Here is a 26,886-nt window from a genome sequence, read left to right on the forward strand (position 1 = left end):
AGCTCCATTTTACTACTGTTCATACTGCACTGTAATTTGTCTATACATCTGTCTTCCAGAAAAATAGGATAAAGTTTTCTGGAAATTTAATTTTCCACTGTCAATCATGCCCATTCTGCCTTCTACCTGTTAAACTGGGCTGTGAGAAAAAAGAGGGCAGGTCTTTTGTAGAGCAGAGAGATCATTCATCAGCTTTCAAATACCAAGCTGACTTTCCTGATGTCTTTAGCGAAGAAAGGGCTAGAGTCAGGTTCAATGACAGAGAAGGCATTCTAAATTCTGTAATTCTGCCTCCAGCATATTAAGAATTGATTACCAGCTACATCAGAGTTTCTTCCAGAATGTGGAAGGTTGCTCTTTTCTACTTTAGGACCCAAATAGCAGGTCTGGTGTCCTGAAAGGAGGGTGTAAGACAAGGAAGTCCATGCTAGAGAGGAAGAGTGGGGGAAGAGCTTGTCTCTCCCACCATGGACTGTGGGAAGAGAAAAGGAAATTAACATCGGAGAAGCAAGTGTTGAGTCATAGGTGCCCAGAGGTGCCCTCTCTGCATTGAAGTCCCAGGGGGGTAAAGAATGCTAGACTGTTAAAGGGGAAACTGAAAGCAAAGCATTGGTTTCCTTTTGGGACAGCCACACCAGCCTGAAAAGCCTGCATCAGAGAATGATGAGAGGTGGAAGTATCATTAGCAGAGAGCACCCTAGTTCCGCAGAAGCCTTTTCTGGGGATCCTGTTTTGCCAGAAGTCTGAGCGCTCTGCAAAGTGGTGCAGGCTGGCTTACCTGGGATGGGGCGAGGGGTTCCATCTGACAAGGACCAGCAAGGCTGAAGACCAAACACATTCACAGCCAGATACCTGGAGGCCGCAGGATCAGTGAGGATCAGAGGGTTAGTCAGCAAGGACAGCGACACCACTGGGGGGGCAGAGTGAACATCAGAGGCCAGCCGAATGCCAGGCACAGAGTTGAGGAGCTCCACATCTAATCCAGCAAGTGCACACCCAACAACGGGAGAGATGTCCTACCCTGGAGAGCAGCCAAAGGACCAACATAGGCCCGAGGTCACACTACAGACCCAGCCACACGCCATCTCAGAAGTGAGTATGGAAGAAGGGACTTCTGAGAGGGTGAGCATTTGTCCAAAAGCAACTCAACTATTCAGAGAAAATGTTTAACTAGAAGACATTAGTAATTTCATATGAAATCAGACTTTTCCCTCCACCTCCTGCTATTTGGCCAGCTTGTGGGCATTTGAGGGAAGGTTCCCTAAAAAGATTTGATAAATTATAGGATTATGAAGAAGGTGAAGATGCTTTGAACATCTAAGTATAGCACGAGTGAATCTGTGTGAAGACAATGCCTATAACACTTGAGCTTCTTAAGAGCTGGAACAGTTTTTTCATCATCTCTACATCCCCAGAGCATAGTAGAATACTCAAAAGGTATTTAGAGTTCTATATCTGAGTCCTGTAAGAATAAATGAACTTACTGATGATAAAACCACTAATGGTCACTGTGTTGTCCTACCCCATTCATAGCTCACCTTTAGAAATTCATCCTTTCATGCATTAACTTACTTATTCAAATATTTCATACATTGTTGGTATCTATATACACATGATCTTGTGAAGGAAACAAAGATGAATTGTTTCTGCCTTTATTCAAACACGAGAAATTTATTTAGCGCTTACTGTATACCGGATACACAGGTCTCACCTTCAAGGTCCTTATAGATATGCAGGAGGGAGTAAATATGTTTAAAAAAAAAGAAAAGTCTGTATTTTTCTCAGGTTAAAAGGCTGGCAGGAAACCTGCAGTGTCCCATCACATATTTATTTATTTATTTTGTAAATTTTATTTTATTTACATATTTAAGTTACTTCTACAATCGTGAAAATAAAAAGTCCAGATTTAAGAAATCTGAAAGATATTCAGAATATCATATTCCTTTTAAGGGTAAGAACTTTGTCTGCTTTTAAAGCTTTGCTTTTAAATGTACTTTAAAATATCTTTTGAATAGTCATAAATTGCCATAGTCCTACACCGAGGACAGGTAAAACAGCAAGGGTAAAGAAGGAAATACAGTCTTAAAAGCTGAACTCATAATCGTAAACTCAAGCCCATGGATCTGTTTCTAACATGCATAGGCAGTTTTTGTCTCTGGGCTCATCCACGGAGGTGGAAATACAAGTTGGCTACAAATAAGAAGTTTAGTGACTTTCTCTCTTATATCATAACTTCTTGACTATGGGACCAGAGGTACATGAGTCCTGAGGATGAGTGGTACCCCTCTCCTGTCTCCAGGAAAGATACTACTGATGCATATTTTCTTCATCACCTGACTATATTGTATCCTAGCTGATAACATAGCTGCCCACTGCCCCACAGCAGGGCTCAGGTCTGATCAATAGTCATATCCCCAGCCTCTAACAACAGCATAGGCATTTTTGAAATAATAAATACATCTGAAGGGCAAGTCTATTCACATGGCTTAAATTTTTGACATAACAATGTACAAACTACCCAGGCTTTCTCTGGATCTGATATAACTTAACTCATAGCCTACTGAAAATTGACAAAGAGAAAACCCAGAAATGACTGAGAGTTATGTAAAGCAATAAGACAAATTGTCACTTGTGTATGTCTTAGCATGTTGTGTATGTTACATGTATATGTTGTGTGTATGCCTTGTAGAATTAATCTCAGAGCTGGATATCACAATACACACTGGGGAGGCTGGCTTGCATTCTGTATTAACTGGTCCTAACATGTCCGAGTCAGAGGAGCAGGACAGAAGGAAAATAACCAGGGCCAGAGGAATTTCTTTCTTGTCCTTTGCCTCTGATGGAAACTGCCAGAAGAATGGAAAGTGCTCTGAAGTATACACTATGTGAGGAGGAGATGTGTTAGAGGTACAGAACCCTCAGCATGGTTATCAGCAAGAGTACTGCAAATCGTTTCCAACGTGAGTTAATTTTAGTTGCCAAATATCATGTTTGAAGAGACCAGCTTTCTTCTGATTTCACAGAAGCACCAGTTTGCATTTTAGTACTACACGGCTGAAAAAAGATGAATAATCTTTAGGTGAGAAGTTGTAAAGCTGATATTTCTACTGAAATGGTTCATATGGCACAGTTATAAAAATAGCAGTGCTTTTAGAATTTATCCAAATGTCACTGCTAATCCATCTCAAAGTCACAGGCACAATCTATTCATTCTCTGCAAGTCAAGAGATACAAACTCATAAAGGTGTCTTTAGAATACAATCTTTATAAATCCTTATAAATCTCTTCATTTTCTAATAAGGGAAACAGCTGGGTTTCTTCACTTCAATGTCTCTCCTTCATCATCTTTTTCCTTAATATGTTATCACTTTTGCCATTGTTAACTTTTTTTAGCTTCCAACTATGAAGTCAAAGTTAAAACATTTTTTTCCCCTGAAAGATGTTCAACATTAGCTCCTAGGGACCTGCACATTAAAACCACAATGAAATATCACTATGTATGTTTTGGAATGGCTAAAATAAAAGATGATGATAACACCAAGTGCTGGTGAGGATACGGAGCAACTGGGCCTCTCATACATGGCTGGTGGGAATGTAAAATGGTGCTGCAGCTCTGGAAAGCCATTCACCAGTTTCTAAAATCAAACAGGCACTTTCCATATGACCCAGCAGATGCACTTTTGCACATTTAGCCCAGAGAAATGAAATCTTATGTTAACACAAAAACTTGCACGTGGATGTTCATAGCACCTTTATTTGTAAAAGCCCAAAGTGGAAACAACTCAAATGTCTCTCAACAGGTGAATGGTTAAACACACTCTGGTACATCTAGACCATGTAATACTACACTTCAATAAAAAGGAATAAAATATTGATATATGCAAAAATCTGGATGTACTTAAAGACGTTATGCTTAGTGGGAAAAAAAAAAACAATCTCCAAAGGTTAAACACTGCATGATTCCATTTTATATGGCATCCTCCTGCTGACAAAATCATATAGCTGGAGAATAGATTAATGGTTGCCAGATGACAGGGATGGGTTGGTGGGATGGGTGCAACTTCACAGCAGGAGCACAACAGAGTTGCTTTGTGGTAATGGGGCAGTTCTGTATTCTAATTGTGCTAGTGTTTACACAGACTTACACATGGGATCAAATTGCACAGAACTACACACACACACACACACACACACACACACACACACATTCATGAATGAAAGAAAAAGGGGTTGAAAACTGAAAAAGGTCTGTAGTCTAGTTAACAGTATTGTACCAGTATCATTATACTGGTTTTGACATCACACACAAGTCATATAAAATGTCACAATTGGGGAAAGCTGCATAAATGATGCAAAAGACTATATATTTTTGCAATTCCCTGTGAGTCTATAATCATTTCAAAAATATATATTTCCAAAAAAAAAAGAAAAAAATGTTTTCCTTCCAAGTTTCATGTATCAGTTGTTTGTGACATCTACCCCTAAGTTTGGTGAACGAACTCAAAGGGCAGGAAGAAAAAGCAAAGACAGGCTCTTGGTGTATTTTTGGTTTATGTCTCTATTTTTAAAAGAATCAAGAAACAAAAAAGTATTTGGTGTTGTGCCAACTATTAATGAAGCCCAGCTTATGAAAACATAAGTGCTTTGAAAAAGGGTGACAGGGTCACATCTTATCATTTCTTTCCTCAGAAATTTTTTTTTTTAATTCATTTATTTGACAGAGAGAGATCACAAGTAGGCAGAGAGGCAGGCAGAGAGAGGGAGGGAAGCAGGCTCCCTGCTGATCAGAGAGCCCGATGCGGGACTCGATCCCAGGACCCTGAGATCATGACCTGAGCCGAAGGCAGCGGTTTAACCCACTGAGCCACCCAGGCGCCCCTCCTCAGAAATTTTCATGGCTCTCTTTTACCTATAAAGTTAAGTCACACTCTTCCTACTGACATTGAAGACCTCCTACAATATGGTCCCAACTTAAGTCTTCAGTTCTGTCTTTCTCTATTCCTTTAAGAGAATCCACTGCTTTAATCGGTTCTCTACACTAGGGCCTGAGTTTTCTTTAAGACTCAAATTTGGCTTCCCATGGCACTTAGCCTTAAGACTCAAACACTTGACCTGGCCATAGAGACTCATAGTGTTTGGTGTCTGCCTCCTTCTCCAGGCCATCTTGTATTAGTCTTCATTCCCTATGCCCAGTCACATGACTGGTCTCCAACTTCATCCTTGCCACAGCCCTTCCTACCCAGGGCCTTAAGCCCACTGTCTTCTTTGTTCGGATCTCTTTCCACCCCTCCTATTTATTTATTTGTCTATTATCTCTTATTTTTATTTTTTTATTTATTTTTTATTATTAAGTTCAGTTAGCCAACATATAGCATATCATTAGTTTTTGCTGTAGTGTTCAACAATTCATTAGTTGCATATAATATTCAGTGCTCATCACAACATGTGCCCTCCTTAATACCATCATCTGGTTACCCCATCACTCCACCCCCTCCCTTCTGTAACCTTCAGTTTGTTTCCTAGAGTCCAGAGTCTCTCATGGTTTGTCTCCCTCTTTGATTTCTTCCCATTTAGTTTTCCCTCCCTTTCCTTGTGGTCCTCTGCATTATTCCTTATGTTCCACATATTAGTGAAACCATATGATAATTGTCTTTCTCTTTTTGACTTACTTTGCTTAGCATAATCCCCTCCAGTTCCATCTTTGTTGATGCAAATGGTAGGTATCTATCCTTTCTGATGGCTAAGTGATATTCCATTGCATATATGAACCACATCTTCTTTATCCATTCATCTGCTGAAAGACATCTTGGCTCCTTCCACAGTTTGCCTATTGTGGACATTGCTGTTATAAACATTGGAGTGCAGGTGTCCCTTCTTTATACTACATCTGTATCTCTGGGGTAAATACATAGTAGTGCAATTCTGGGTCATAGGGTAGCTCAATTTTTAACTTTTTGAGGAACCTATACTGTTTTCCAACCTGGCTGTACCAACTTGCATTCTCACCAAGAGTGTAAGAGAGTTTCCCTTTCTCCACATCCTTGCCAACATTTGTTGTTTCCTGTCTTGTTAACTTTTCCTTTTAACTGGTGTAAAGTGGTATCTCACTGTGGTTTTGATTTGCATTTCCCTGACGGCTAGTCATGTTGAGCATTTTTTCATATGTCTATTGGCCATCTGGATGTCTTCTTTGGCGAAGTGTCTGTTCATGTGTTCTGCCCATTTCTTGACTGGATTTTTACTTTTTGGGTACTGAATTTGATAAGTTCTTTATAGATCTTGGATACCAGCCCTTTATATGTAATGTCATTTGCAAATATCTTCTCCCATTCCTCTCCCATTGCCTCTTAGTTTTGTTGACTCTTTCCTTTGCTGTGCAGAAGCATATTATCATGATGAAGTCCCAAAAGTTCAGTTTTACTTTTAGAGATGTGTCTTGAAAGAAGTTTCTGTGGCTGACATCAAAGAGGTTACTGCCTATGTTCTCCTCCAGGATTTGAATGAATTCCTGTCTTACATTGAGGTCTTTCATCCATTTTGAATTTATCTTCATGTATTGTGTAAGAGAAGGGTCCAGTTTCATTCTTCTGCATGTGGCTGTCCAATTTATTGAAGAGTCTCTTTTTTCCATTGGATATTCTTTCCTGATTTGTTGAAAATTATCTGACTGTAGAGTAGAGGGTCCATTTTGGGGGTCTCTATTCTATTCTAATATCTGTGTGTCTGTTTTGTGCAATACCATGCTGTCTTGATAATCACAACTTTGTAACAGAACTTGAAGTCAGGCATCATGATGCTCCCAGGTTTGGTTTTCTTTTTCAGTACTCCCCTGGCAATTCAGGGTCTTTTCTGGTTCCATACAGATTTTAGGATTATTCGTTCCAGCTCTGTGAAAAATGTCAATGGTATTTTGATAGGGATTGCATTGAAAGTGTAGATTGCTCTGGGCAGCACAGATAGTTTAACAATCTTTATTCTTCCAATCCATGAGCATGGAATGTTTTTCCATCTTTTTATGTCTTCCTCAATTTCTTTCACAAGTATTCTGTAGTTTCTAGAGTATAGCTCCTTTACCTCTTCGGTTAGGTTTATTCCTAGGTATCTTATGGTTTTTGGTGCTACTGTAAATGGAATCAATTCCTTAATTTCTCTCTCATTAGTTACATTGTTAGTGTATAGAAATGCAACTGATTTCTGTGCATTGATTTTGTATCCTGCCACATTGCTGAATTGCTATATGAATTCTAGTAATTTGTGGATGGAGTATCATGTCATTTGCAATGAGAGAGAGTTTGACTTCTTCTTTGCCAATCTGAATGCCTTTTATTTCTTTTTGTTGTCTGATTGCTGAGGCTAGGACTTATAGTACTATGTTGAACAATAATGGTGATAGTTGGCATCGCTGTTGTCTCCTGACCTTAAAGTAAAAGCTCTCAGTTTTTCCCCATTGAGAATGATATTCACTGTGGGCTTTTCACAGATGCTTTTATGCTCTATCACTATACTTTGAGAGTTTAAATAAGAAAAGGATGCTTTTATTTTGTCAAATGCTTTTTCTGCATCAATTGAAAAGATCATATGATTCTTATCTTTTCTTTTATTAATGTACTCTATCACATTGATTGATTTCTGAATGTTGAACCACCCTTGCATCCCAGGAATAAATCCCACCTGGTCGTGGTGAATGATCCTTTTAGCGCCCTGTTGGATCCTATTGGCTAGGATCTTACTGAGTATTTTGGCTTCCATGCTCATTAGGTATATTGGTCTGTAGTTCTCCTTTTTGATGGGCTCTTTGTCTCATTTTGGGATCAGGGTAATGCTGGCTTCATAGAATGAATTTGGAATTTTTCCTTCTATTTCTATTTTTTTTGAAACAGCTTCAATAGAATAGGTATTATTTCTTCTTAAAATATTTGGAAGAATTCCCCTGGGAAGCCATCTGGCCCTGGGCTCTTGTTTGTTGGGAGATTTTTGATTACTGTTTCAATTTCCTTATTGGCTGGGGGTCTGTTCAAATTGTCTATTTCTTCCTGTTTCAGTCTTGGTAGTTTTTAAGTTTCCAGGAATACATCTATTTCTTCCACTCCTCTTTCAGACTTCAGTTCCACTCTCAATTTTTCAGGGGAAAACCTTCCCCAATTTGCCAGTTGAAGTCAGGTTGGTTTGACAGCCATTCTCATAGAACTGTGTTGCTTTCCTTTAGAATGCTTATCCTTCATTAAAACTATACATCCATTTGTTTGATTATTTGACCAAATGCTTCTTTCCTTATTTGACCAAAAGTTCCATGAGAATACAGCTTGTATCTATTTTTGCTTGCAACTTTATTCACCACTTAATAAAATGTCTTGAACATAGAATTATTCAATAATTACTTTTTTAGTGACTGGATGAATCAAACTGGAATAATTGCTCCCCAATCATATTCATTGGGTTTCCTGCCCCCACGCTTCTGTCATGCTCTTCATCCCATGTGCAAATCTATACCCACATTTTATCTTCTCTACATTTTATCTAATCTTATAGACTCATATGAATGGGTACTTTCTTGGTCTTTGGAAATAAACATCATCTCTGCCTTCTTTGGAAACTGTAGCACTTAGGCATTTGTTCTCTTGCGGTACTTGGCATCGCTATCGATAGATTTTTGCCTCTTATGCTCTTTATCAATTCATATGTTTCTGGAGGGCAAGGCTTATTCATTTCTCTTTATGTCACTTGCAATAACTAGCTCATTTTTCAGAGGCTTAATTAATATATTTTCCTTATTGATTAATATGAGTAAAAGCTAAACACATATTAAAAGCTGAATTAATATTTATAGAAATAAGGAAAAATTATCGGCACTTGTTAGTTCTACTGATTTCCAATGAGTAAACAAAATTAAATTACTAAATAGCTATACAGACATGGTTCCAGAACAGATGCCTTCTGTTCTGACCATTTATTATTATTTAATAGGTTTATTTGTTGTACGTGGCAAAGTCATTCTAAGATTGTTAGATTCAACTTGCTTTTTTACTTTTCACTATTCCTTGCTCAGTAAATTACAATGAAGACCAACTGATATTCCAGTAGAATTATTATTTTTCTTTCTTGCTAAAGAATTAAGATAAACTTTTTCATAGAATGGAACATTAAAATAGGCATTGAAGAACGAATTTGAGAGAGGTAGCAGGATGGATCAGGATGGTGGGGTATGATATGGGTTGAACTAAACACCTGAAGACCATGAGACCAGTTGTTAAGAATAAATTGCCACTGTTCCAAAAAGAAAAGAAAGAAAGAGAAAGGAAAATTGAAAAAAATTTTTTCAAAAAAGCTCCATAGAACTTAAGAAACCAACAATTGGTTGTGACTTTACAATGCTTAAAAACAAACAAACAAAAAACCCACAGAAGCCAACTATATTTTCAAAGGGGAACATCTCCTCTTCATTCTCCCCAGGCTCACTTACAGTTTTTGGCTCTGGGCTAATGGGCTCAGCTCTGCCACAAAGCTAACATTTGTCTCTTCCTTCTCCTGCCCTATCTGTAAAGACATTCTGGAGGCCTCTACATTTAGGTAGAGAACTGCTGGGAATTTCTGTGCCCCCAAACAGTGGAAATCAATGCAATTGAATTAACTTCTTTAAACATTTATTGAGTACCTGGCATGTGCTGGGTTTTCTAGTAGGTACTAGAAATTCGGAGGTGAACAAGAAATTTATTACCCTTGCTGTGAAAGAACTCACAGTCGGGTGGAGTAGGTAGGAATATTCAAACATCATTCTTCAGTAAGACAGACTGTAGACAGAACTAACAAATAAAGTGCCATGGGAGCACAGAAGAGAGATACCTATTTCTGTTGTGGGACTCACTGAAGTGAGTGGGAGTGAAGCTGAGAATGGGGGCACGTAGCTGATTTCCCAGCATTCATCCATCTTTCTCCTCCTGCGTGACATGTGATTAGTGGGATTGATCCCATCCTGAAGCCACGAGTGAGTGCTGACTGGTGAGCCAGTAACCCTCAAGCAGGGATGGTACGCCCCTGCCAGAGGGCATCTGGAAATCCCCAGGGACACTTTTCGTTGTTATAAGGCTGGAAAAGACGCTATTAGCTTTTAGTGGACAGAAGCTAAGAATGTTAAATGACCAATAAAGTAGGAAAGGGACCCAAATCATGAAAAATTGCCCCACCCGAAATGCCAGTAGTACTCCTACTGAAAAACATGAGTCTGAGACTATCAGAAATCTCATCCTGTACTGGGTTGGGGAGTCCAACTTTAAGCCAATTAGCTCACAGCATTCCCCTGCTATCATTGTGGTCCAATCAGTATAAGGGCTCTGGACTTCTTTTCAAGGGGTTTAGGTAGACAAGCATCCTTTCTCACTGGGCATGCAGGAGGAAGCCTGCAGCCCCATCTCATTCCAGCTTAGACAACTTCCCATTCAGTCTATGCAATCTAAATATGTTTAGGTGGTTGGTTTGCTTGCTTGATTCTGCATTTTTGTTATTGTTTTTCTAAGTAAATTATTTGAATGGCAGGAATGTTGTTGTGGTATCAAGTCTAAGTAAGATGTAACATACGTGAATAATATTTTGTTTTCATCCCAGAGCCTTGGAATGCTATAAAATTCATAATACTGCCATAAAGGGGAAATGAGGGTGAAACAAAACGGTCAAGTGTATCATTTATGGTATAATGAAGAATGTAAATGGTGTCTGGTGAAAGTTGTGAAAACCCAAGTTTAAACTTGCAATTATGTTTGTGTGTGTGTGTGTGTACACATCCATGTGCATAAAAGAAAAGGAGAGGAAGGAAGGGAGGACAGAGTGGCTATCTTCATGAATAACACTATTTAGGAATTTGTATCTTGTTCTTTTAGGAAAGATTCTGTCCCTTCCGGTTGCAAAATCTCATTAAAGAAAGCTAAAAGAAATGATTATTAAGCACTGATTACTTAATCAAAGTCCATTAATGTGTTCTAAGATTTTTTAAGCTGTGTTTAAAATGGCTCTGTTTTTATGCCTATTAATAACTCTCCTACTGACATAAGATTAGTTGATAGTATTCATAGCTAGAAAATATTTTCCTACATTGTCAATAGTTACAGTCCAATAAGAACAATGAGGAAAAAGATATCCAATTACATTTGAATTAAGAAAAATTAATAAGACATAGAAATAATGCACAAATTAATTTTTAAACACCCAATTCCCTCCTGCAAAACCTTTAGAGAAGTATTTAGATTTCTAGGTGACTAAACAGAAAGCAAACTACATCTGGAAACTCAGGAGGGTGAGAAAGACATAAGATCTGCCAGTACCTGAATACTGGTCAGAGTCGTGTACTGGTAAGCCTTGACCACCAGATAATTTGCTTCCAGGTCGATGAGTCCCAGGATCATATACTTCCACCATCTTCGTCGTAAAATTGCCAGGAGGTTTTCTTCACCTGTGTCATGAAGGTGAGAAGAAATGGGTTAGGTTCTGAAATGTAAACTGTATCTTTAGAAGGATTCTAAATTATTGTTGTACTATATATTTTTCCTGTTCCTTAACAAAATGTTCAATTAAACAAATGAATTTTGTCAAAGATTGACATGTTTTTACTTACCTAATAGTCTTCATTATAGACTTTGGCTTTTCAAATTGGTTTTTATACCAGAATAAGACTAGGTAGGTTTTTAGTTCACTATGAAAGGCATTTTTCTCATGAACATTTGATGAAAAAAAGTCATATAATGTAAAAATAAAAGGAAAGGTATACCAGAAAGGCTGCATAAACACACACAAATCATTCTAAACTTCCGTATTGTGGTAAAATAGAAAGAAACGAAAGAGGCACCATCTTGCCTCTTAAGTTTATAACATCAGGACAGATTTTGAATCTCTTAGCTTTTCATCCATATTTTTACATCTTTCAAGCCTGAAAGAAACCTTATTTCTCAAGGGGAAATCATGATTGTTAATAATAATAGCTCTCTGGAGTCAAGCTGTGAGGTCTTCATAGAAGTATGGGATCTGCAGAAACTGAGTAAATAGTGACTGTATTCATTATGATTGCTGCACAACAAATTACCCTAAAACATTGCTGCCTACAACAATAAGCATCTATTGCCTCCTTGTTTTGTGGGTCAAGAGTCTGGACACAGCTTAACCGAGTGTCTCTAATTCAAGCTGTCTCAATAAGCTGCAGTCAAGTTGTCATCCATGGATGTAGTCACATCTGAAGGTCTGACTGGGGAGGGATCTCCTTCTAAACTAACTCGGCATGCCTATTAGCAGGCCTCAGTCCTTACCTCAAGGGCCTGCCTGAAGACATGGCAGTTGATTTCACCCAGGATGAGCACTGGGGGCAAGGGAGACAAAGTGCAGGGGAGAGGGAAAGTACATGTTTTTTTAATAACTTATATCAGAAATGGGACTTCTCCCCTATTCTCTTCTTTAAAGGAGGGTCAACAAGTTCGACCTACATTCAAGGAAGAGAATTTTGTAAGGGTGTGACTATCAGGAGGCAGAGATCATTGGAGGTTATCTTAGAGGTTGGCTTCCCCAGTGACACACACTTCTAGTATTTTAGCTGTGCTTAAGCTGGCTCTCAAGAACCTCAACAGACTCCACATCCTCGCCTGTCTCTGAGCCACTCTCAGGACTTTGAACTCCTAATTTCTACCACTGGTCTTATTCAAGTGACCATGATATGAGGTGAAGACCTTTTCAGCCTTACATAAACTTGTAAAACAAATCTTTCCAGCTACATAGAGAATGTCGGAGTCTGGGCTGTGCCTGGTTGGCAACAAGGAGAGAGAAGTCTCTGGACCTTTGGTAGCTAACCCAGTTTTCAAGCCTCATTTTGGGAGCCACACTTCTCACAACATTTGCTCCAAGTACACTAAAAATCTTTCTGACTTGGTGAATTGTTAATTCCTGTTCATCCTTCAAAATTTAGCTATTCTCTGCCATTTTGTCTGCTGTCGCTGCCCCCTTGGCAATGTGTACCCAGCAGAGTCCTTTCACACGATTGTGACTACTTAGAAATTTTCTCTTCACTAAACTGAGAGTTTGGGGATGATAAGACATCAATGTCCTACTCATATATGTATCCATTGCCCTAAGCATACTGACATATAATAAGGATTAGCGAAGTGTTTTGGAATGGACAAATAATTGAACTGAAAAAAAGTGTGAAGTGCTATTTCTCTGAGTACCTCAAGAGTCGGCTCTAGTATATGAGTCACATTTCTTGTGTTTTGCACTGAGATTCATAGCCGGTGGATGTGATCCCCAAGGTCATTTCTTTATAGCCAGCTCATTTTGACAGCACCCTTGCACAGCATTTCTGCCTTTCTTATCTGCCTACACATTTGATCAATCAACACACCTCTCAAGATTTACCTTGTAAATTAGTGATTTGCCACCTGACTGAATATTCCCATCTTCTTGAGAGATTTTTAAAAATCTCAATGTTTGGGACCAGACACTCAAAATTCTAGTGTAGTTGGCTTTGGGTGGAGCCTGGGCATTGGGCTGAGGATCAAACTTAGGACTTTCAAATGGTTGATGTCCAGTAGTTATCCTCAGGATGACCTGCGCTAGGAATTTCAGATATAATCACAAAGTAGTGAATGCTCTTCATACCAAAGAAACACCTGAACATCTTGCCTGAAGTATGCTTTTCCTTGTCTTGTCTCTGGGCTTTTCCCTGTGCTGATTCCTCTGCTTGGACTGTTTTTCTTCCAGTCTCCAAATGAAAGATGAGCATAGACACTAACACCAGGGAGCCTTCCTTGGTCTTCCTAGGGCTGGATTTCCCTGTAATATGCTTCTTTAACACCCTTTGCTTACCCACATACAGTACTAATCTCACTGTATTATAATGACCTGTTTTCTTGACCCTATTACTCATAAGATTATTAACAATTTGAAGACAGTAGAATTACCTTGGTCATCACTTTATCTCTAGGATCCAAAAATACATAGTAAGTGGTCAAGAACTAATACAAAATATATGAATAAATTTCATGTTTAATAATCTCAGCAATGCTAAGTAGATCGAAATTGAGGTACTTAAAATATATCTACTATAAACATTCATGTTCTGGACAATGAAAATTGTTTTCCAGTTAGAATGTAGACAACATCTGACACAATTAATTTGGTGACCATTTTACACATGACATACTGTACATAGGACATAAAAAGGTCGATGGCGTATTTAACTGCAAAGCTGCAATTCTATAGTTACAGGTCATTGTCCCAGTTAATTTACACAATGAACAGACAGTTACCAAACTCAGAGCATACCAGCCACATCTCAGTGATGTAAGACTGAAAATCTGGGTCATGGTGCTGTTTGTTCTACCAATCAATAACATATTCAAAGTGTAATTCATTACATAGATTCAAAGGAATGATTAGTTGACTTGCTGTTCTGCTGCAAAAGTCTACAAAGCAAAACACCTAAATAAGTGTTCCATATTGTTCCATATTGTTTGATTTGAAGCACCAGAAAACATACAACATTCTTGCACAGCAAAATTATCCAGGAAGGCAAGAGAGCACTTTTGTATTTTTGGCTGAGCAAAAAAATCCAGCCCTAAGAATGACTGCTTAGGGATTTATCTACATGACTCTCATTAACACTGATGTACAACAGGCCATTAAAATTCTTTCTAAAATAATGAAAATGCGTTCTTTACAGCCTTTGTGCCAAAACGCTCCCTAAATCTCATAAAATAGGGCCATCCATAAGAAACACCAGCACAACTGGTGGTATGTTAATGTTTTGAAATTCTTTTTTTTTTTTTTTTTAATTAACTGAAGGAGTAATAAAATCCATGGGTGGAAACTTTAGAATTACAGTTTGCCATTTGCATGCATTCTGTTAATTATTATTTTTATTATCAATATGTTCAAATATAAATAAAATTATTAGAGATTATTATAATAAGGTAACTTGCAATCTGATTTAATAGATGTTAACATTTTGCCATATTCGCTTCATAAATATTGGTTTTTTTTCTGAGGAAGAAAATGTTTAAGATAAAACTGAAGCTCCCCTTCTGCTCTTGCCAGATTCTATTCCTGTCCCTCCTTTCACACATGACTGTCTTGATATTGTTGTGGATCCTTCATGTTTGTGTTTTTGTTATACATTTCCTAGTTGCGTTTGTATCCAAAATAGGATATAACTTCCTTTGTTATGTTTTTAAACTTTAAATGGAAGTCTACTGTATATACTGTAGATGTCATTCTTCTAGGTTCTTTTTTTTAATGCTTAACATTGTTTTACAAATGTATCCCTATTGTTTTGTGTAAAGCTAACTCATTTATTTTAAACACTGCATATTCTCATACTCTCTGAATATGCCACAATTTATCCAGTCTCCCACTAAGAGACATCTAAGCTGTTTCCAATTTTTCTCTATTAGGAACAGTGTGGCCAGGAAAGTTACCCTGATTTCAAGTAACAGCATTCTAGAAACAATAACTACTTCACTAATTAAGAACAGGGAAGGGAATTACTGACAATCTTTATCACATCATTCATACTGAATTTTACTAAGCACCAACAGCACGATCAATTAAAAGTGGTTTAGAATTTTAGTAACAAAAAACTTCTCTGATACTTACTCTGTATCAGGCAGTATCTACATGCATTACAAATATTAACTTTCCTAATCCTAATCGTAACACCATACAGTAGACATTGCTATTAACCCCATTTGCAGATGACAAGACCAAGGCCCGGAGGAGTTAAGTAACTTGCCTGAAAGGTCACACAGATAAGCCAGGATCTGGACTCATGACAATCAAGCCCTAGGCTTCATACTCATGAGTCCTGTACAGTTTTGCCTCCCTGATTTGTACTGTGGCATTGTCCTCAGGAGTCACACACTTCTCATTTCTCTTTCATGACCTACCTGTCCCTACTCACCCCTCAGTGCCCCTCAGCTAACTCCTGGGGGTGCCCATCACAATGAAGCCGATGTGCATGAAGCCTTCCCTATTGCTAGCGCCCAGCAATGCAGCTCCTGTAGCAGCTTAGGGATGATGATGTGTCTGACCATCAGCAAGTCAGTATCAAGGATTTGGTGTCTCCCTGCCTGATCTAAGCCCATGACGAAATTCCCCTTATGAAATGTAAAATAACTTTTAAAGTCATTTCTGTTGTTTAAAAAACTCTAATTACAAGAATTACTGTTTTATGCTGTACTACTTGCTAAAGTTTCAGGCATAGTAGCAGTGGTCACACATGGGGTGGGGCAAGGTGATGGTGAATAAGTGCTAAATGAAAGAGGAGAGAACTTTTGAACAAAAACATGGCGCACATTCATGGCGGTGTCTGGAAAACAGAGACCTGTGATTCATAGTGTTCTTGTTCACCCCCAGTGGTAGTCTGGGTCGAGAATAACAGTACTGCAAGATAGCACCAGAGGTAGATCGGCTCAGGGAAGAAGAAGTTGCATTATTCTTGGGATACTTTCATTAAGGGTTCTCATGGGTGGTGTGATCCTTCATGGCGTTCTTTTTTTTTTTTTTTAAGATTTTATTTATTTGACAGAGATCACAAATAGGCAGAGAGGCAGGCAGAGAGAGAGGAAGGGAAGCAGGCTCCCCGCTGAGCAGAGAACCCGATGCAGGGCTCGATTCCAGGACCCTGAGATCATGACCTGAGCCGAAGGCAGAGGCTTTAACCCACTGAGCCACCCAGGTGCCCCCTTCATGGCATTCTTATGCAAGAACAGAACCCAGCAGGCTTTGCACGGAGAGTCTGCGAGCAAGAGCAAAGCCTCTACACAGGGGTTACTCGAATGGACCCCTCTTTGTCTCACAAATGGAGCCATAACACTATCTTTCTTTACCAGAACTCTAAATGGAAGTATTTAAGTATCAATCAGTGAATCTGGGGGGGAAAAAAAGACTTCTGATGGAGGTCTTAATGATTCATCTTTAAAAGCTAAAATGTAGTATTAGAATGTAGAGCTTAAAACAATTCTCTTTGTGAGAAAAGTGAACAAAATAAATGCACTAATAAGGAAATGAAAATATAAATTGTTCACAAAAAGGACTGTAACCAGTTGTACTTTATAATATGAACCTGAGAGTAAAGATGAAATACAAAAAAGATAGATAATGAAGATTCAACTTTGTTTCATATTCTTTCAGTCATTTTTACTATTAGAAACAGACAGTGAGACTGGGAAGAGCATAAGAGCATAAGAGACAATGTTTTGGCTTGGGAGCAAACAGACTTGGGTTTGAGCACCAACGGCCTTCTGCTATGTGGTACTAAGTAACTTGGTTAATGGCCTTGAACCTCAATCCCTCTACTACAAAATAGGGATCGTAACAACTATCATCGATTAAAGGTAGTATGAATAAAGTGTATAAGCTAATATCTAGCTAAGGTCTGTGCACAAAACACCATGGCAATGGGTAGGTTTCTGAAAGCCTTGTGCCCTTCCAGCCACCCATGACAGGCTAAATCACCATGTTAGATGCAGCACACAGGAAGCTCAGGATAGTGAACCCTCATAATTATTCATTAAGACACTGGCCACACATGCCTGTCTGTCTCTTGGATCACATCCAAGCCAGTGTACAACATTTGTTCCAACTAGAGACAGGCTGAGGGCCTTGTCTTTGATGCCTCTCCCCTGGACCAGACCTATGTCTTGACCCTTTGGATCACACCATTCGACAGGAGAGTGGAGGCTGTGCATGGATGCACCTGTTCTCTGTCATCCCATCCCAGTCCCCCTCAGCACTTCTCTTGTTTATGTCTCCTCAACGATGTCTTTCCTAGTAAGTTGGACAATGTAAAATCTTATTACTAAGGCAAGAGAGCTGAATAACACTTTTAAAATCTGCTCAGTCATCTGGCTGTTTTCCAGAAATGCCTAATAAAACTTTGGGAAAATACCCAAAAGCTAAAAATGAATCCTAATCACATCAGGTTCTGGTAGCTCTTACTTTAAGCTGAATATGAGAGAAAAAAAAGTATAGATGATGTAGAAGGGATTGCACATAGGATAGGTTTCTTAACAATAAGTTTATTTTGCTTCTTTCACAGTTATATTTCTGGCATTGATAATTAAAACCCAACATTCGAGCTCTGATTATGAACACAATCTATTACCTCTCCTGAGATTAAAACATTTACATATTGTAATATGAAAATAAAAGCCTCAGAGTATGCTACCATTTTTAACATGAACCAAATCACTTAAATCTTAGAAAACTTCTCTTTCTTGGTTTTTTTAAGCTGTCATTTAAAAAAAAAAGATTTTGTTGATTTATTTGAGAGAGAGAGTGTGCAGAGTGACAGAGAGAGAATGGGGGGAAAGGCAGAGGGAGAAGCAGGCTCCCCACTGAGCAGAGAGCCCGACGTGGGGCTCAATTCCAGGACACTGGGATCATGACCTGAGCTGAAGGCAGATGCTTAACCGACCGAGCCACCCACGCGCCCCGTAAGTTGTCATCTTTTACAAAGCTAAGATATATGATTTCATGTGGTGCATTTATACTGTACACTTTCCCAAAATATCCAAACTTCTTTAGTCCTGATGTGTCTTAGAAAACACAATTCCTAACATCTTCTTCATACCAATATAAACATTGACGGCAAGTTTGCCTAACTTTTTTCATACAGACAGTTAAGACACATAGGCAGATAAACAAATAAAGAACTTTTCAGGATATCTAAATACCTATACACAAGGGGCACCTGGGTGGGGCTCAGGGGGTTAAGGCCTCTGCCTTCCGCTCAGGTCATGATCCCAGGGTCCTGGGATCGAGCCCCGCATCCGGCTCTCTGCTTGGCTGGGAGCCTGCTTCCTCCTCTCTCTCTGCCTGCTGTTCTGCCTACTTGTGATCTCTCTTGTCAAATAAATAAATAAAATCCTAAAAAAAAGAGAGAATAAACCAGCTTGAATAACTAAACACTGTCACTATGAATAATTGGAAGAAGAATCTGAAAACCTTCAAAATGTTCTGCAGGGTCAAACACAATCCAACACTTCTGTCCCATTTCTAATTGTAACACATTTATTCATGTATATAATCTAACAACTAAAACGTAACCCGAGCACATCTTCCTCCCCTCGAACTCCTGTCCAGTTTTTGCCTTTTGTTGAACAACCACTCCTTGGGGGCCATTTTCACTTTGTGTATCTTTTGTAGTTATCTATGCACGCAGGTTCTTCCTCTGAAAAGTCTCACTAGTAGTTCCTTTCTTTTGACTTGGGTAGTGAGTCTATGAGGCTGGGCCTTTCCCTTGGGGCTGCTGAGCTATTCAGCTCCAGGAGGCCGATGTCTCAGAGAAGTTACAAAGAATGGTGCCCTTTGAAGTTGTATCTGTGGCAGTCATGTCTGCCCTTTGGGACATAGAGAGGACACTGGAGCCATTCACCAGTGGGGTCTACACCAGACTCTCCCAGGCACTGACTGACTGAATGATTCTGTTTTGTAACTGTGTCTCTCTAAACCTCAATTTCTCTCATCTACACATTGGAGCTATTAGGTGGACCTGCCTTCTTGAATATTTGTTAGGACTAAATGAAATATTTGTAAAACACCTGACATGGTGCCTGGCAAGTTGCTCATGTTATTTTTATCTTGATATTTATCATAGCTGGTCTTTCCTTATGCCCTGCGTCCTACATAATGTAGTTGTAAAGAATTTTACCTTGCCTCAAAAGAGGTCTGGTATGTGTCCTAGGCTAACAATATCATTTAGGGGAGGGGCTGGCCATGCCAGAAAGACCAGCAATGTGAGTTAGAGTGGGGGAATTTGGGTCACCTCCAGAGGCCAGAGATTGAGTTCAGCCGTATGTGCAAGGAATCATGCTTACATAATGGAGCGCCCATAAAAACCCTGAACACAGAGGGTCTACTGAATTTCCCTGGTTGGCAGTATTTTGTCCATATTCTCACACATTGGTGCTGGGAAAGTAATCCTAACTCCACCAGGAGAAGACAATGGAAGCTCTTGACTTGATACTTGACCTGGATTTGGCTCTATGTGCTTCTACCCTTGGTTGATTGTTAACCTGTATCCCTTCCTTATAGTAACTGTAACCATGACTATAATAGTTCCAGTGAGTTCTGTGAGTCTGAGCAAATTACTGAAGCTGTGTATGGTTTTGGGGATACTTCCCACCTATGAACTTGCAATTGGTGTCAGCAGAGAGGGTAGTCCTGGATGGACCCTAAACTTTCTCACCTGGTTTAAATTCTCACAGTTGGTGTGAGGTAACAATAGTGTTGGGGCTATGCCCCCAAAGTCTTTGCAGGATGTTTTCCTCAAACACAACTAAATTTAAATGCCCTCCCTTGCTCAAGAACCTGAGTCGACATTAGGTGTATCTCAGAATAACCAGACCCCAGAATCCTCCAGGTCTGAATTCAAATTAAAACAAACCAACAACTAGCCTCCTTTCCAGATGATGTTAAGCAATGTATATAATTATGTGTTATCATAAAAAAGAGTGTAAAAACTGTGCTTTATACCTAAATTTTCTGTCCTTATAAAGAGACCACTTACAGTGGGAAATACACTCACTAGTTTAAAATGGTTAATGATACATTGGCTGTGTGGAGGGGCAAATGCTTCGATTTAAAATTATTCAAAGCAATCATAATAAAACTATGTGCTATTATAAATCTCTCTATTATCCTGGGTGGGCCCGCTGGGAGGAAACTGTATTTGTCCTTTTTAATGACAAGACTATTTTCCTTTTCTTCATCCCATTTTGTGAAAAGTGACCCTACTTGCCTTCTGGAGGTTTCCCGTAATTGGCTCTGATGCCTCCTGACATTAGCAGATGAATCTGTCAGTTTTATGAATTTTGTTTTGAACAAAGAGCTGTGTAGCAGCTAATGACACATGATGTAAGGGTAAGAGGCCAAAGTGGGCTTGCCTCTGGACTCCTGCTACTTGCTCAGCATATTCAAAAGGCAACATGACAGAAGGTGCCAGCCTGAACTCTTGAGGGCTGACCTTGAGCTCTGACATGAGAACATCTGTCATGGTGGACATATAGGTTAGACCAGCATGGGAAATTAGCAAGAGAAGTGTCAACAGGCCAGAAACCCTAGTAAAGCAGAAAGCTGGTCAGCCCCCTCTCGCCTGTCCACCCTCCCAGCTCCCAGCCCAAATGACAAGCACACATCTACCAAGGCCACTGCTGTTACCTGACATCTATTTTTTCATTGAACACCATTGGTCAGGCACTGACACCATATACTCATTCTCTCATTTACTTGCCGACCTGTACTCTAGGTTAAAAGCATGGCATCAATAAGACCTGTGTGAAGGTACTGACTCTGCCACTGGCTGTGTCACCTTGGGAAAGTTTACTCGTTCATAAAATGAGTCAAACACTACTCATTTGAAAATATGCTATATGAATTAAGTGAGAAAATATACGTAAAGTGACTGGCTTCCGAGAAATACTTAGTGAATGATAGCTTTGTTATTAATAGCCCTATGAAGAAAGTATTTTTCAGAGCATTAAATTGGATTCAGAAGTTAAGTAATTTGTCTGAGGTTGGTCCTGACTGTTTATCGGAAAGTATTCACTATTCGAAGAATGATGCTTTTTGTTTCAATGGCACATTTAATAAAACAGATCAGAAATATTTTTATTTATATGATCTTTCTGAAATTAGTTGTAGTAGAGACAAGGCAGTATTTTCTGAGCAATGCAATAATAGTATCAATACTTCTGGAAATATCTATCTATCTTCCCACATGAAAATATTAGAGAATATATTTTGGGGATTAAAAAGCTTCCACTATACTAATCAGGGGCAGTGAGCAATATGGTGCCCAGATAACTATCTAAAATTATCATTTTCCACAAAAAGAAATAGTGGTTTTGGAGGAGTGGTTAATTACAGATTTGGATCAGAAAATGTAAGACAAGTCAAGCCCGGAACATCTTGTTACATGGAAGAGCAAGAAAGCAATCAAACACTATTAGGGTTGTGTCAAAAGGACACAGAGCCCAACTTGAAGGGTCTTTCATATGAAGATAAAAACTGAAATGGATTGAAACGCATCAGATATGTTTAGATCCATAAGCGCATAATAAATCTGAAAGCAACAGCAATGACAATTACAGCCAAACAAATAAAAAAACACAACCCTAACTGGTCACCATCAGAAGATATTAGCAAGCCAATTCATTTTGAAAATTGGTAAATAAAGGGGGAAAAATCAATTTTTGGTCCCCCGGGATTCTTACATGAATTATACCACTAGGTCACTAAATAGTAGATGAGGGGGAGATGGGTCTTTATGGTAATATACTAACACATGAAAAAGAAATGAGAAGATCAGAATATCATAATTTTGTACCCTATGATGGAATTAATGGATGTTGGCCTTGAAGGTCAAGCTACTAACATATCAAAAGAAGAGACAATCAAGCATTATGTTTTATGTGTTTCCTGATGGAAGAACAAAACACTACTCATTTAAAAAAAAAAGAACATAAATCTGATCAAGTCTCTGGACTCAGCTTATTAATTTAGAGAATTTAGAGGTCAGAGAAGCATGTTAAAACACACTAGAAAGAGTCAATCAGCAAAATTCAGATTGTGAGATCGGCTGCAGTCTCGCTACTCAGTTTGATCGGTGGGATGGCGGCAGCCACAGCAGTGAGTAGAAATGCGTGCTTTTAGGCAAACCTCAGACCCTACTGACTCAGAATCTGCATTTGATCAACAGCCAGGGAATCTGTACGCATTACAGCTCGAGAAGAGGTAATTGCGTAGGACACATAGCTGTTACAACAACAAATAAATTGTAGTAAAAATAAAAGAAGGAAATCTATAGGCTAAAAGAACCTAAGTAAAATATCAACCACTTTGCATCCTGACTCAGACAAACTATAAAAGTACATACACCTATAAGAACGTTGGAGATCTGAACGCTGAAGGATATTTAGCATTATTGTTAATTTTAAAAGTGAGCAAGGTATCGTGGTTATTTTCAAGCCCTTATCTTTGAGAAAAACATCCTGAAATACTTACAGATAAACTGATATAATGTCTGAGATTTGATTTAAAATCCTACAAGAAGGGGAAAGTGGTGAGGATAAGGATAAAATAAGCCTGACCTGATTTGAAATTTATTGAGGTGGATATACTAGCACAGACATGTTCATTCTATGACTCTGTCTGCTTTACTGTATGTTTGAAAGTTTTCAGAATAAGAAAGTTACAAAAAGAAGAGGTTCAGGGCGCCTGGGTGGCTCAGTGGGTTAAAGCCTCTGCTTTCAGCTCAGGTCATGATCCCGGGGTCCTGGGATTGAGCCCCACATCAGGCTCTCTGCTCGGCCGGGAGCCTGCTTCCTCCTCTCTCTCTGCCTGCCTCTCCACCTACTTGTGATCTCTGTCTGTCAAATAAATAAATAAAATCTTTAAAAAAAAAAAAAAAAAGAGGAGGTTCAAAGGTGAACAAGAAGTTTAGCTAATGGAGGAGCCTTGGATGGATATGAACAGCACCTCTGTGTCTGGAGACTTCTTAAGAATTTTACTGGTGTAGTCACACATTCCTCCATACAGTGTCCTTGACTTGTAGGCGATATTGTCCTCTTTAGCAGCCAGGGAAGGCAGAAGTTTGAATTCTATTACTTCCATGTACTCATTTCAGTCTGGAGGTCGGGAGGAATACTTGGCAACTCTTCCAGCAAAGGTTTTGACAAGTTCTTAATAACTAAGGACCGCTCTTGCTCATTTCCCTGCACTGGGTTTTTGGATGGGCCTTGCCCTTGTGCTAATGGCCAAGATATTGCCTGCCCTTGTTGCTTCACTTACAGATAAAGGCTGTCTATGTCTGAACTCCAAAAACCCTCACAGGGAATCTTTTGTCGGTGCAATGCAGCATCGATACCAACCACTGAAGCTTCGTAAAGCTGCTGGTGGAGAAATCACTCCTCTCAAGGGTTGGTAGTGCTGCGTTCAGTGAAGTAGATAGCATTCATGGGCGCCTGGGTGGCTCAGTCGGTTGAGCTTGACTTTGGCTCGGGTCCTGGGATCCAGCCCCACTGGGGTCCTGGATCAGCAGGGAGTCTGCTGGTCTCTTTCCCTCTGTTCCTCTCCCTGGTTGAGTTCTCTCTCTCTCAAATAAATAAATAAAATCTTAAAAAAAAAAAAAAAAGTAGATACCATTAAGGTAGTGCTGGCTGAGGGCAGTAAAATCTAACTCAATGATAAGAGATGGTATGATTTGGGGGTGCCTGGGTGGCTCAGTGGGTTAAAGCCTCTGCCTTCGGCTCAGGTCATGGTCCCAGGGTCCTAGGATCGAGCCCCGCATTGGTCTCTCTGCTCAGTGGGGAGCCTGTTTCCTCCTCTCTCTCTGCCTGCCTCTCTGCCTACTTGTGATCGCTGTCAAATAAATAAATAAATAAATCTTAAAAAAAAAGAAGAGATGGTACGATTTGAATTGTGACTGCCAAGAACCAGGAGAGGAAGAGACGGCAAATAATAAGCTAATGTTCGTCCCAAGTGAAGCCTCCTGTGTTGTGTGGCAAATCCGTTCTGAGCCATAGATATCACTGTTATTGCAGGCCATGGTGTAGGAAGGTTCCAGAGTATGTTACCAGCCTTAACCCCACACAGCGGCCTAGAATAAGTCATTAAACAATGCTAAAATATTTGGGAAGCAGGAAAACAAAACAGCCAGCGATTCGGTTGTTTATAAGGCTGTAGAAATGTTTATTTCTTGATGAAATCAGATTTTTGTCATTTTCCCCCCAGCTTTTTCTCATTGGTTCTTACACTTGAGTGTCCATTAGCATCATGGGGGGAGCTTTCCAACTGCCAATTTCGGGGTTCCACCTCAGACATTCTCACTCAGCAGGTCTGGGCTGGGGCTCAGCCATCTGTATTTTTTTTTTTTTTAAGATTTTATTTATTTGCCAGAGAGAGAGAGAGTACACACAAGCAGGCCGAGAGGCAGGCAGAGACAGCGAGAGAAGCAGGTTCCCTGACGAGCAAGGAGCCCGATGCGGGACTCGATCCCAGGACCCTGGGATCATGACCTGAGCCGAAGGCAGCAGCCCAACCAACTGAGCCACCCAGGCGTCCCAGCCATCTGTATTTTAAAGTGTTCCAGAGGCTACAATGCTGCTTGTTGCTGATTCCATTACATTTTGGGAACCTTGATTTAAACTAATAAGTAAATTGGACTATTCCTCCCTGAGGCATTTGTGATTGACTCATTACTTCCTATCACTACAAAGAAAGAGAGAACCAATTAGACTAGCTGGTGACTAGAACGGGGTTGTCCTTAGCACAGGAATAAATCTGGTATCTGTTCTAAGTCTGTCAGAGCCAGGTGAGTGGCAGCTATTAATGGACAAATACTATTATAAGCCTTGCCCCAAATTCTACCTTCTCAAAGAAATTTCCCCATTTTGAGCCACATTGACTTTTCCTCTGAATTCTTATGGTCCTTACACATTGTTCTATTGTTTGGGGAACTTAATCAGCCTATCTTGTATTTTTCAAATGTTACGTGTGTGTGTTTCCTCTGTTCTGAAATAGTAGTAAACTCAGGGAAGCAAAGTTTCTGTTTTATTGTCCTTTTTTTTTTTTTTAAGATTTATTTGTTTATTTGAGAGATAGAGAAAGAGAGAGCACAGGAGGGACGGACAGAGGGAGAGGGAGAGAGAATCTCAAGCAGACTCTCCCCTGAGTGTGGACCCCTGATTCGGGGTTTAATCCCATGACCCTGAGATCATGATCTAACATAGGGTTTGATCCCACGACCCTGAGATCATGACCTGAGTTGAAACCAAGAGTCGGAAGCTTAACCAACTGTGCCGCCCAAGCACCCCTGTAGTCCTTTTCTGTTATACTCTTTTTTTTTTTTATAAATTTTTTAAATATATTTTTTAAGATTTTCTTTATTTATTTGAGAGAGAATGAGTGAGAGAGGAGAAGGTCAGAGGGAGAAGCAGACTCCCCAAGGAGCTGGGAGCCCGATGCGGGTCTCGATCCTGGAAGTCCGGGATCATGATCTGAGCCGAAGGCAGTCGTCGCTCAACCAACTGAGCCACCCAGGTGCCCTCCTTTTCTGTTATACTCTTATGAACAGATGTCATTGTCTGCTTAACAAATATTTATTGACCTTCTAACACAAACAAATCCTCAAACATATATAAAATAGAACCAAAGGCCTCTGTTTTTATCATCTTCTACTACATCTACACATTGACTTTTAGGGAGGTTTTAACTTTCCTAAATTTTATTCATTCATTTATTACGTATCAACTACAGTGCTAGTGATTCAACTCATGGGCACTGCCAATGTTAACAAAACCTAATGACCCAAGATAAAATTCATAAAAATGTACACCTCCAAGAAAAAGGTCAATTTTACAACATAATAGTTTGTTTTTTTAAACACAACAAATACGAGCCCTAATGACCCATACTAATTGTCTTCCTGGAAAAAATGGATATGTATTCTTGGATATGTGTCCACTGATAGAATACAAACATCTGAAAAAAGAAGGGTGAGTATCTCTGAAGCATATCTCTCTCTGAGACACAGCAGATGGCTTGTACTGTTGAGCACACATTCTTATGACCTGAGATTAATTACTAATGGGAGGTGATCTCTTAGGAACCAAACGGAGTCAAGGGCTGCATAGTAACTATTAATATGATATGCCAATTGTCTGTAGATTTCTTAGGACATAGAGAAAAAGTAGGAGCTTTAAAGGTGAATTAAAAAAAAAAAAACTCTTTAGAGTTCTGATCAGTAGTCAAGACGGGAGGTAAGAGGGAGGCATAGGTTAAGATTAGGATTTCTAATGTAAACCTAGAAGACAATTCAAGCTCTTCTCCAAAGCAGTTCCATCAACCTTTTTGCCCTCT

General features: G+C 39.4%; 1 protein-coding gene across 1 annotated transcript in view; it reads right to left on the bottom strand.

Moving 5' to 3' along the window:
• Nucleotides 1-26,886, bottom strand: part of SLC35F1 (solute carrier family 35 member F1) — a 385,380-nt gene that overhangs the window by 59,110 nt on the left and 299,384 nt on the right. The window contains exon 3 of the mRNA XM_080806664.1: nt 11,313-11,440. Within this exon, the coding sequence (XP_080662790.1) occupies nt 11,313-11,440 (128 nt within the window). The remainder of the gene's footprint in view (nt 1-11,312; nt 11,441-26,886) is intronic.

The sequence above is a fragment of the Martes martes genome, assembly GCF_963455335.1.
Source record: "Martes martes genome assembly, chromosome: 6".
In the NCBI taxonomy this organism is placed as follows: Eukaryota; Metazoa; Chordata; class Mammalia; order Carnivora; family Mustelidae; genus Martes; species Martes martes.